Source organism: Phoxinus phoxinus (genome assembly GCF_949152265.1).
Source record: "Phoxinus phoxinus genome assembly, chromosome: 21".
Taxonomy (NCBI): domain Eukaryota; kingdom Metazoa; phylum Chordata; class Actinopteri; order Cypriniformes; family Leuciscidae; genus Phoxinus; species Phoxinus phoxinus.
The window spans coordinates 24,712,423-24,724,940 of NC_136896.1; the positions used below are offsets into that span (position 1 = coordinate 24,712,423).

Here is a 12,518-nt window from a genome sequence, read left to right on the forward strand (position 1 = left end):
AACGTTCGAGTCTATTTAAAAGGATGTTGTGGTCAATGGTGTCAAATGCAGCACTAAGATCAAGTAACACTAATAGAGAGATACAACCACAATCGGATGATAAGAGCAAATCATTTGTGACTCTAACGAGAGCTGTCTCGGTACTATAGTACGGTCTAAATCCGGACTGAAAATCCTCGCAGATATCATTTCTTTCAAGAAAGGAACACAGTTGTGAGGATACTGCTTTTTCTAATATCTTTGACAGAAATGGCAGATTCGAGATCGGCCTGTAATTGACTAGTTTTGTAGGATCAAGTTGCTGTTTTTTAACAAGCGGTTTAATCATAGCTAGCTTAAAGGTTTTTGGTATGTATCCTAGAGACAAAGATGAATTAATGATATTAAGAAGAGGATCTATGACATCTGGAAGCATCTCTTTCAGCAGCTTAGTTGGTATAGGGTCTAACATCCACGTTGTCGATTTAGATGATTTGACGAGTTTGCAAAATTCTTCCTCTCCTATAGCAATGAATTAATAAAATTTTCCCCTTAGGGAGACTACAATGCACTTTCTGATGCGATACTGTGTTAGACGGTTTCATAGTTATAATTTTGTCCCTGATATTATCGATCTTATAAGTGAAGAAGTTCATAAAGTCATTACTGCTGTGTTGCTTTGAAACTTCTGGGCTTGAAGCTTTCTTTTTCGTTAGTTTAGCCACTGTTTCAAATAAATACCTAGGATTATGTTTATTTTCTTCTAATAGGGTTGAAAAATAAGCAGATCTAGCAGCTTTTAAAACCTATCTGTAAGCAATCGAGCTCTCCTTCCATGAAATCCGAAATACCTCTAGTTTTGTTTTCTTCCAGTTGCGCTCTATTTTTCTGGCTGCTCTCGGGGCCTGAGTGTGCTCGTTGTGCCACGGCGTTGGACTATTTTCTTTAAGCGCAGCGGAGCAACTGTGTCTAAAGTGCTCGAAAAAAGAGAGTTAAAAGTTTCTGTTGCAATATCAAGTTCTTGATGATGATGATGATGAAACTGATTAGGAAGATTATTGATAAAGCAATCTTTAGTGGCAGAAGTGATAGGTCTATGACACGGAGTCGGCTTTGCAGCCTTGGCTAAATGGAATTTACACGAGACTAGATAATGATGTGAGATGCCATCGCTCTGCTGCAGTATTTCAACGGCATCAACATTTATTCCATGTGATAGTATTAGATCTAGAGTATGATTACGACAATGAGTTGGTCCTCCTGACACATGTTGTCTAACTCCAATTGAGTTTACAATGTCTTTAAATGCCAATCCCAATGCATCTTTTTCATTATCTATGTGTATATTAAAGTCACCAACAATTAGTACTTTATCTGCAGCCAATACTAATTCTGATAGAAAGTCCGCAAATTCTTTGATAAAGTCTGTATGGTACCCTGGTGGCCTGTATACAGTAGCCAGCAGAATTTTCAAACGTGATTTATCGTTTCCACTATATATTTTTAAATTATTTAAATATAAAAATTATTATTATTAAATTATTTAAATATAAAAATTATTATTATTAAATTATTTAAATATAAAAATTATATTTTTAATTCTTCAAAATAATTATTTTTAAAACTAGATTTCTTAGTGGTTTTGAAAATATTACTATAAATTACAGCAACACCTCCTTTGCGTTTCAGACGAGGTTCATGTTTATAACCGTAATCTTGTGGGGTTGACTCATTTAAAGCAATGTAATCGTTTGGTTTTAGCCAGGTTTCTGTCAAACACAGCACATCTAGGTTATAATCTGAAATCATATCATTAACTATTAGCGCTTTTGAAGTAAGAGATCGAATATTCAACAACCCGAGCTTTATCATTTGCTCATCTGTATTATATCCGTTTTTTATTTGTTGAACATAAATATTATTTTATTTTTTTACACATTTACACATGTGGCTGATGCTGTAACGTACCTCTCAACCACAAACGCCTCATTTCATCAGTTTATTACACTCTTCTCTTTAACTTTTGACAGTCAAAAGTTGTCTGAAGTGTTCTTCCCTTGAAGTGTTCTTTCACATCAAGAACTTGAAGTGTTTTTTCCTGGTGCAACCGATTAATACCATAGACAGTATATAAACTGGACACAGCGAACCCATAGGTTTCAACGGAGAAAAGTGAAGTCAATTAGAACTTACTTAGCATCACTTCCTGATGGCTAGGCGAACTGCGCAGGCTCAAACTGACAAAAACTGCTTCTATGGGGCCATAACGTAAGATACAAGGTAATGGAGCCTTTTGTACATTTTCGTGTTTCTTTAGAAATAAACAATGGACAAATGGAGTCTTTAAACGCCTCAGATGTAAAGTTATTCGCTGTCAAAGTGACGCCGAAATGAATGGGAGTCAATGGAATGCTAACAGCAGGTGGGGGTCCGCTAGCCAATGGCGGCGCCCGGGGAAGCTTCAGTTTCCGGCGGATGGATTACCCCCTTGATTAATACAGACCAAGACTCGACCATTTTTCAGCAGCAATAATCAGCCAAATTTGCGAGTCCGTTCAGTTCAGTGGCATTGTCTACGTTCAGTGCCTCCAAAATGTCTGACTTCCGGATTGATGACGTGTACAGTGAAAACCCTCTGGTCAGCTGACTGGCCAGTGCTGCATGGTCACGTACGTCACTTAAAATATTCAAGCGCATGCAAGAAGACGTGAAAAAGGGAACGCAAACGTTGATGCTAGCGTTTAAAAACAAAGCGCGAAGACGTCTATAGAGACCATGCGCTTTTTTTTTGTTCTACTGACCCTCGTTTTTAACAGAAAAAACATGTTCTGTGTGAACCAGCCCTTAAAGTGACAGCAGCCTATTGATCCTGCTGCTGTCTGCGTTAATGTTAATCAAACAACAAAGGGCAAAGAAAAAAATCTCTCACTCCTCTTGACTGAATAACTTTTGTAACTTCAATGAGGATTAATCCGTTTAATTTAGTATACAGTGAGTATTATGCAGCGTTATTTTACATTTGATTACTTAAAGGGATAGTTCACCCAAAAATGAAAATTCTGTCATCATTTACTCACCCTCAAGTTGTTTCAAACCTGAATACGTTTTTTTCTTCTGTTAAACACAAAAGAAGATATTTAGAAGAATTTTGGTGACCAGACAGTTGATGGACCCTATTGACTTCCATAGTAGGAAAGAAAGATATATCTTTGTTCTACTGTATCTTTGTTCTTATTTTACTTGTATTTAATAATGTTTTCAAGTTATATTAGGCTGGTAGTTTTAGCTGCGGTATTGAAATTAAAATACAGTAGATAATTTTCAATGGTAGCTATCTAAATTTGTCATGGCCCGTAAAAATATTTATGGCTGGTAAATTTTCACCAATGGTCATCGGCCATTGGCAGGTGTGGCAAAAAAAATTAAGCTCTAGCACAAGTTCTGCCGGGAAGACTCAATTGTTACGTAACTTATTACCTTCTCATCTATCCAATCATATCCTAATACTTTTGGTATAAAAGGTTGGTACTTACACACGTCTGAGTTCGCAGATGCTGTCGCTCCATTCACTCTGTTATACTCCATTCACAAGATGTCTTTCTCCTCCATCCACCCCAACACCACCAGATGGCCCCTTCCCTTACTTCGCAGGGGGTCGGCTGCGCCCCTGCCTTCGTCTTCAGGCAGGATATGCAGAGTCCGAACCCTAGGATTGCAAGCTACGGACGGGGCCTACGCCAAAAAACTTGATTGCTTGCTTGCTGAGCTCTTAATAAATGTTAATTGTCACAGTATTTATTCTCCCAAGTCTTTCTGGTAGAAATAGTTTTAGGCCCTCTGTGTGTTCCATTGCTATGCTACTAGGGTTATGATATCCAGAGGCGGCAACCAATAAGCGTGACGATTCTCTCTATCGTTTAGTGACACAGCGGGTCACGTCATTTCAACATGGCCAAATACATTGAGGGGGTGGAGCGGCCCGCACTATACATCATTAAAACACTTTTTATGGAAAATATTGTGTGTAGTCTTGATATCATGTGAGTGTTCGCCATTTTTATTTTTAAATTTGTAGAACTGAATGTACCTTTAAAGTAATAATATGCATTATACAGTTTTAAATCATTTAAACTCAAATCAGTGTTTCATGTCCATTTATTTATTTGGTGAGTAGCCATGTCATAAGCAGGATAATGTACAGTCAGCTGGTCATTATAGCAAAATAAACCCCCACAGGGTGATACAAGGATCATTTATTTAGTGTTAATGACTGTATTATCGTAAATCTGACCCAAATTTTGACCACTGTATAATTTAAATAAAATCTCCACTGCGAAAAGGCCCTTTTGTGTCAATGAGTAATCCGTTTGAAGTTGACCTATTTGTTTGTCATCAGTTGAACCACACTGGCATTGAAAAAGTCAAGTAGTTCAAATATTTCGCATAAAAAAATCTGAAAACCAGAGGGATTGTCAGCCAGGCAGACAGACTTTACCAGCAAAAAGAAGTCCAACTATTGTGAAAAATATTGATAAAACAAAAAGTACATATGAGGACCCAACAACAGTATTATTGGGTAACTTGTAAGGTTGTCCTCCGACTTGATTGATGTAAAATCCAACTGGAAATATGAGGGCAGCCATGCAGAAGAGGATCACTATGAAAAGCAACAAAGAAACAAAAACAACAACATATGGTTATTAAAACCAATCAACAGACTTGGATTATTTGTGCACATCAATTTTTCCCTTTAGGAACTACCTACTTGCCATGAAAGCAATCCAGCGGGCATACTTTGTTGCCTCTCGCCGCCAGTGTGAGATCACAAGCAGGCCACATGTTATAGAGAGCGAGACTATGCCCGAGATAATGAAGAACAGGGTAATGACCCATTCTGGAGGCAGGCTTGGGGAGATACATATCCTGCTTCGACCATGGATGGTCTGGCATTGCTTGACTAGACCCACAGTAAGAGCTCCTACATGCAAAACACATGAAAATGTCATGACTTTAAAGAGTAAAACAAGTCTTTGTTTAACACCACGTAACACAAGAAGATAAAACAGCATACATGAATGACATAAGGGTGAGTAAATAATGTCATGTTCCTTTAAGAACTTAATAATGATGATATCAATATATGATATGCGGATTTCCTGTAACATGGACAAAGACAAAAAAGAACTAAGTTATAGGAGTCTCTTATAATATTCAGAATTACACACTAAATGGTGTCATTTAAATTGAGCTGAGGAAAGAGGGTGAATTAGTATTCAATCCATTTCTACAAATACACTAACAATTGATTAAAATATATCTTAAATCACACTGTTTTTGAAAGCTTTGTGACTCTGAAATTCTGACAGCTTATTAAAGAAACCTGTAAAACAGTATAGCAGACTAATCACATAAAATACATAAGATATCACTCTATCTCCCAATAATGTCTTAGTAAGATGATATTTAAATGCTTAGTTTTATGATCAAACCTCTGAAGTTTTAATTGCAGGGGTCAAAAACATATGAAGCAGTGCAATTCTGATAGAGAGATTTACAAATGAACATTCCTCAAAATCCTTATGTCTCATATTTGATATTCAAATTTTATTAATTAGAGCAGTTGTTTACCCCCTTGTCTCAAAATCTCCCATCAGCTTTGTTAATGCAGTGCACACGTCTTTGAAATATATTTATATATATTTGAGTAAATGTTGTGTCTCATTTGCTATATCATTAAAATGTAAATGTATATACACGTATATAAGTTTAACACACAATAGTTACCAGAAACAATTATATGGACGTGAAATACTGATTTGGATTGTTTTATTATGGGAGAACAAAAAGAGCTGGAGTGTTACGACAGAGATGAATGTAGCACAGCTACATAGGACATAGGTTGCGTGGGAGAATGGTCAATTATCCATCTTATTTTTAACCTGAGAGCGAGAGCGGCCATTTGTAAATTGAATGCGTCTGGCTTCCGGTGTCATCCGCAGCCAGTTATTTTTAGCTGTACAAAACCGCTTGTTATACTGCTTGATTTTGCAAACTGGTATTTCTTACCATATTATTTGAATGTATTGTCGTCATTATAAACACACTGGTTTGTAGCACTTAGGGTTAGGGTTCCCATTTACTGCACTTTGCTATTCTTAGTTATTTACCTAGCAGCTAATGAATTGGGAAGTCTTGCACATTTACAGAAAATAGCTTACTTTCTGCATTGCAACATAAAGTGTGTACAGTTTAGCATCATTATGCAAACATATTTTAGATAGAGGCTGTGAATGTTTTCAGCATTCAGTGAGCATTGTACTTTTTGTTCTCTGCTACATCTCTGAAACGGCTGGTGAACATCTGTTTTGTGACATATTTGTCTGAGAGAGTATCTTCATAATAATTGTAAAATGTAAAAAAAAAAAAGCTCTTCTTCAACAAAACTAATGTCTGCAGACCCTCCATAATGTCTTATAAGTCAGAAAGTGTAATGAATATTTATTTAATCTTATTTAATAGATAAAATGGAGTGGAAAATGTTAGGATCCATTGTAAGATAATTTGCAGCAACAACATTATTATTCCCACGTTTGCATAACAGAACAATTTTCCAACTAATTAACTGCTGTGTAGATCCCATCTCTGTGGAAGACAATTCCCAACAGACTTCATTAATACAGCAACAAACACACGAGTAATCAACAACACATTTCCCTTAAAAGCGTTCTTCTGCACATCTCACTAATGCAAAACATTTAATCACTGGCTTTTAGCAGCTAATGCTATGCTTTATATATTTATATGTTCTACCCATAAATGGTTGTGTGTAGAAAAAATTTTTAGTGCCCCTTTTTGACCTGCAATGTGTCCCAACAACTACAGCAGGGGAAAATGTGCTTGTTTCATGCATAAATAAATGCATTAGAGCCAGATTAACTGTTTTATATGGATTAATTGGATGTGATTGTTGTAGACAGACACAATGTTCTTTATGCTCAAGTATAAAAACATTGCACATGCAGATACACGTGTGCTCTACCTAAAGAGTAAGTGAGTTTAATACCATAGTATTTTACTGAACATTAAGTTTCTTACCCTCCTGGCCGCCTGTATTGATCCAGTCTGGATTTGCAATACTTGCAATAGCAAAGATGTCTGCTGCGAGAAAGAGACATCCTGAAATAATGGTGAGTTTATCCATTTTCATACTTCAGATTGTGAACTTCATGAGTTGAGGTCTGTTAAATGTTTGGGATTGTATGAGACAACTTTCACTCCCTCTTTCCAGTGGGAACCTCATGGAGATGATCTCAGTTCATCACAGTAAAATAGCATCTTAATGTCAGTTGAGGGATTATGATGCAAACAGCAGTATGACATTGATTCAACACACAGCACATCATCCCATTATGAAGTATTACTCCTCACGTAACGTTACTCCAGAGCTGACCATTAACAACATCTAATACTTGAGCATCGCAGTGAGGAAAATCAGAAGTAATCCGATGTTACGTCCGTGCTGGATCTTCCCTCTTGATTTATGGGTATCATTGGAAAAGATTCCACAGCGCACGAGACTGTTCACGCATCACTGTCGGATATGCTGGCAAATATGTCGTGTTTTACCGATAACTGCAGTTGTCCTTCTTGTCTTATATTCTTCCGCGTGTCGGTTTAAACTAATATACCGTAAAACAGCGTCCGCGAAGCTTTCAAAACAAACCCCTGCTCGCGAGATGTTTTCCCTTTGTAAGGAATAACGGAGGGGGCAGGAGAACATGACGCAACACATGACGTCACCAGTCTGATTTTGACAGTTGTTGTGCTCTCATTAGAAATGCCAATGACCAAAATAGAAGTTTTATCTAATATTTGCTTGAATGTATATCTCTGCATAATTACATGCAACTGACCTGACCTGACCTAAACTAAACACTAACGCTAAAGTGTACGTTATTAATATTACTCAGTAGGCCTACCTATATGTAAAATTACACTAACAACACTGTATGGGTCATTCCATGTTAATGACTAGCACAATAAAATTGTGATTTTAGTTAAGCATCTAAATTGAAAACATTTTTTTTTTTTTTTACAAAAATAAAGAGACCACATACTGGGGGATGAGTACGGAGCCCCTAAAGGGACGTGGTGGTGGATTTTTTTTAGGATGGGAGAACATTTTTTTTCCAAATCTTTTGCGTTCCCTCGCAAAACTTTTGCGTTCCCCCCGAGAAACTTTGCGTTCCCTCGCAAAAGTTTTGCGTTCCCTCGCAAAGATATTTGCGTTCCCACGCAAAATGTTTGCGTTCCCACGCAAAGTTATTTGCGTTCCCTCGCAAAGATATTTGCGTTCCCACGCAAAACCTGTTGTGAGCTAGGAGTCGGACAGACTTCCTGATTAATGTCCCGCTGGCAGTGTTTCAGAGCTCCGTACGTTAATGGAGCGTTTCATAGTGTTTGAACTTGGACTCAAATATAAAGAAATGCAGTCAGTGCTTAACTCAAGGAATTCAGTGAAGTTGGCAATATATTCACATAGGCTATTCGAACTTCCCGGATCAATATTCGTGAGCTAAACGTTGTTAAAACACAAACGACACATATTTACAATCACAGTAACCTAGACAACGAGCTACAACCCAATTCTCCTCAAAACGAGCTTTATAATATAGGCTAAATGGATCTCTATGAGCAGTCGGCTGAGAGACAATTCCGAAGGGACCGTCTGCAAAGTGCAATATAACCCAAGAAACGACTACAGCATCAACTCATAGTCAAAAATACAAAAATAATCATTAACTTCAATGTTACAAACTGTAGTGCCACCCAATTCAGTTTACACATCAATGGTCACCCACTGGTCATACTACACTGCTTTTGCACATTTTATATTATGAAAAATATCCAATAACTTCACTGTAACACACCAAATTTAGTTCACACATCACTGCTCTAATGTTGGTTATGCAACACTTAGTTTGGGATGTAATTGCACATAAAAAAATAAGTAGGCCTATTCTTTACACAAATTATATTGGTACCGTACGTACGCAGCTAACATAATAGTCACAACCATAGCTTTTGCATTATATTTGCTTACTGAATTTGATGGCATTACATTGTATAACAGTGTGAAGTTATTGAATATTTTTCCTAAAAAGGGTGATTTTCTAAAAAGTTATTGATTTTATTTCATAATAAATAATCATAAAATTATGAATTTTTTATCAAACTAAGTATTGTAGTATAACCAGCAGGAGAGCAGTGATGTGTGAACTGAATTTCGTGGCAGTACAGTGTAGTGAAGGTGTTGATGTTTAATAATATAAAATGTGCAGACCGGTCTGGGGATTTGCACTTTGCAGACGGCCCCTTATTCAGACTTGTCTCTCAATTGGCTGGTTTGAGACAAATTTATATTATAACGCTCGTTTTGAGGAGAATTGGGTTGTAGCTCGTTGTCTAGGTTACTGTGATTGTAAATAGGTGTCGTTTGTGTTTTAACAACGTTTAGCTCACGAATATTGATCCGGGAAGTTCGAATAGCCTATGTGAATATATTGCCAACTTCACTGAACTCCTTGCATTAAGCACTGACCGCATTTCTTTATATTTGAGTCCAAGTTCAAACACTGTGAAACGCTCCATTAACGTACGGAGCTCTGAAACACTGCCAGCGGGACATTAATCAGGAAGTGTCTGTCCGACTCCTAGCTCACAACAGGTTTTGCGTGGGAACGCAAATATCTTTGCGAGGGAACGCAAAAGTTTTGCATGGGAACGCAAATAACTTTGCGTGGGAACGCAAATACCTTTGCGTGGGAACGCAAATACCTTTGCGAGGGAACGCAAAAGTTTTGCGAGGGAACGCAAAGTTTCTCGGGGGAACGCAAAAGTTTTGCGAGGGAACGCAAAAGATTTGGAAAAAAAATGTTCTCCCATCCTAAAAAAAATCCACCACCACGTCCCTTTAGGGGCTCCGTAGATGAGGGACACGTGAGCAGTAGGTATAGATGTTGTTTTGTGTAAAATTATTTTAAAACCATATTTTGTCTGTAACGGGGTTGAGAATAAAAGGTGTTTAAATCTGAAAATAAATAAAAGGCCTTTAATGCCTGAAGTGGGAAAATATGATTTGTTGGAGGTTTAATATGTGACTGATGTGGGTATTTAGAAAATGTATTTAAGTTAAAAATTTCAGGAATGATCCATATAATAGCTATATATAAACTCAGCAATTATGTAAAATCCAAATAAGCTTTACATATCTTTATTAAAACAAGCTTGTTCATGCTCGTTCAATAAACCATCGCACCTGTGGAACAGCCCTTAAAACGCAAACAGTTACAGGCAACAGACAATCAAAAAACTTAGGACATTAAAGAGACCTTTCTACTGACTCTGAAAAACAGCAGATGATGCCCAGGGTCCCTGATCAGCTATAGCAATAAACTGCTATGTCCGTAATGTAAGACTCCTATTAGACAGTGCTAGAGGCCGACAAGGACAACTGATCGTCCTTGCAGTGCCAAACCACATCTAACCACATGTCCAGACATGTTCGAGAACCTTGGAGTAACTTCTTAAAGAAGCTGGTGGCCACACACACCACATATTGACTGCTACTTTTGATATTGACTCTTGCTCTGTTCAGCAATATTCCATTTGTTCGTCAAATGTCTGTGAAATTTTTTCCGTTTATGTCTGTTAAAAAAAGCAGTCGAAAGTGAGAGGATGTAGGCTATCTTTTACACATTTAAAATATAAATATTTTGTAACAATATATACTACCGTTTAAAGTTTTTCAAAGAAATTAATACTTTTATTCAGCAAGTAGGCCTATGAGTTAAATTGATAAAAAATTTATAGTAAAAATGTATATTGTTCGAATAGATTTCTATTTAGAATAAATGCTGTTCTTTTCAACTTTTTATTCATCAATGAATCCTGAAAAAAGTATCAGGTTACAAAAAATATTAAGCAGCACAACTGTTTCAAACATTGATAATAAATCAGCATATTAGAATGATTTCTGAAGGATCATGTGACACTGAAGACTGGAGTAATGGCTGATGAAAATTCAGCTTTGCGTCACAGAAATAACTTGTATTTTAAAGCATATTAAAATAGAAAAACAATTTAAATTGTAATAATATTTCAAAATATTACTGTTTTTTTTCTGTATCTTTGATCAAATAAATGAGCTTGATGAGCATAAGACTTTTTTCAAAAACATTAAAAACTGCAATGTTTCCAAAAATTTGAAAGGTACTGTGTATATATACAGGTGCTGGTCATATAATTAGAATATCATCAAAAAGTTGATTTATTTCAAGAATTCAACTTAACAGGTGAAACTAATATATTATATAGACTCATTACATTAGCCTTTATTTGTTATAATTTTGATGATTATGGCTTACAGCTTATGAAACCCACGAAATCAAAATCCCAGAAAATTAGAATATTACATGAAATCACACAGTAATTACACAGTAATACCATGGTCATTGAACCAGGTTTTGGTTCTTTTGGCAGTGTGGGCAGGTGCAAATCCTGCTGGAAAATGTAGAAAGCATGAAGTGCTCTGAACATGTCCTGGTAGACAGCTGTGTTGACTCTGGATTTAATAAAGCACAGCGGACCAAAGTCCTCTTTTCTGATGAGAGCAAATTTTGCATCTCATTTGGAAATCGCGGTCCCAGAGTCTGGAGGAAGAGAGGAGAGGCACAGAATCCACGTTGCTTGAAGTCCAGTGTAAAGTTTCACAGTCAGTGATGGTTTGGGATGCCAGTCATCTGCTGGTGTTGGTGTTTTCTGAGGTCCAAGGTCAACGCAGCCGTCTACCAGGAAATTTTAGAGCACTTCATGCTTCCTGCTGCTGACCAACTTTATGGAGAGGCAGATTTTGCACACAGTGCCAAAGCTACCAGTACCTGGTTTAAGGACCATGCTCTTAATTGGCCAGCAAACTCTCCTGACCTTAACCCTATAGAAAATCTATGGGGTATTGTGAAGAGGAAGATGTGATACGCCAGACCCAACAATGCAGAAGAGCTGAAGGCCACTATCAGAGTAACCTGGGCTCTCATAACACCTGAGCAGTGCCACAGACTGATCGACTCCATCACGCCGCATTGCTGCAGCAATTCAGGCAAAAGGAGCCGCAACTAAGTATTAAGTGCTGTACATGTTCATACTCATCATCTTCATACTTTTCAGTTGGCCAGCATTTCTAAAAATCCTTTTTTTGTATTGGTCTTAAGTAATATTCAAATTTTCTGAGATACTGAATTTGGGATTTTCATTAGTTGTCAGTTATAATCATCAAAATTTAAATAAATAAACATTTGAAATATATCAGTCTGTGTGTAATGAATGAATATAATATACAAGTTTCACTTTTTGAATGGAATTACTGACTTAAATTCAAATTTTCAAAAATCAACTTTTCCATGATATTCTAATTATATGACCAGCACCTACTGTATATATATATATATATATATATATATATATATATATATGTATACACA

At 36.7% G+C, this 12,518-nt stretch overlaps 1 protein-coding gene across 1 annotated transcript; it reads right to left on the reverse strand.

The window, feature by feature from the left end:
- Positions 1-4,105: 4,105 nt before the first annotated feature.
- mosmob (modulator of smoothened b) lies at positions 4,106-7,785 on the reverse strand. Its single transcript, XM_079595833.1, has 3 exons — positions 7,075-7,785; positions 4,745-4,957; positions 4,106-4,636 (listed from the first exon to the last, which is right to left on the reverse strand). Exons 1-3 carry the CDS (start codon positions 7,184-7,186, stop codon positions 4,452-4,454), a joined length of 510 nt encoding a protein of 169 aa, XP_079451959.1. The 5' UTR covers positions 7,187-7,785; the 3' UTR covers positions 4,106-4,451.
- Positions 7,786-12,518: the final 4,733 nt, after the last annotated feature.

Bases quoted from the DNA above. Each gene is read 5' to 3' on its own strand.
- mosmob (XM_079595833.1), bottom strand. From the start codon at position 7,186: ATGAAAATGGATAAACTCACCATTATTTCAGGATGTCTCTTTCTCGCA. The intron at 4,958-7,074 runs GTAAGAAACTTA...TTTTGCATGTAG, and splicing joins CAATACAGGCGGCCAGGAGG to GAGCTCTTACTGTGGGTCTA. The intron at 4,637-4,744 runs GTAGGTAGTTCC...TGCTTTTCATAG, and splicing joins CTGGATTGCTTTCATGGCAA to TGATCCTCTTCTGCATGGCT.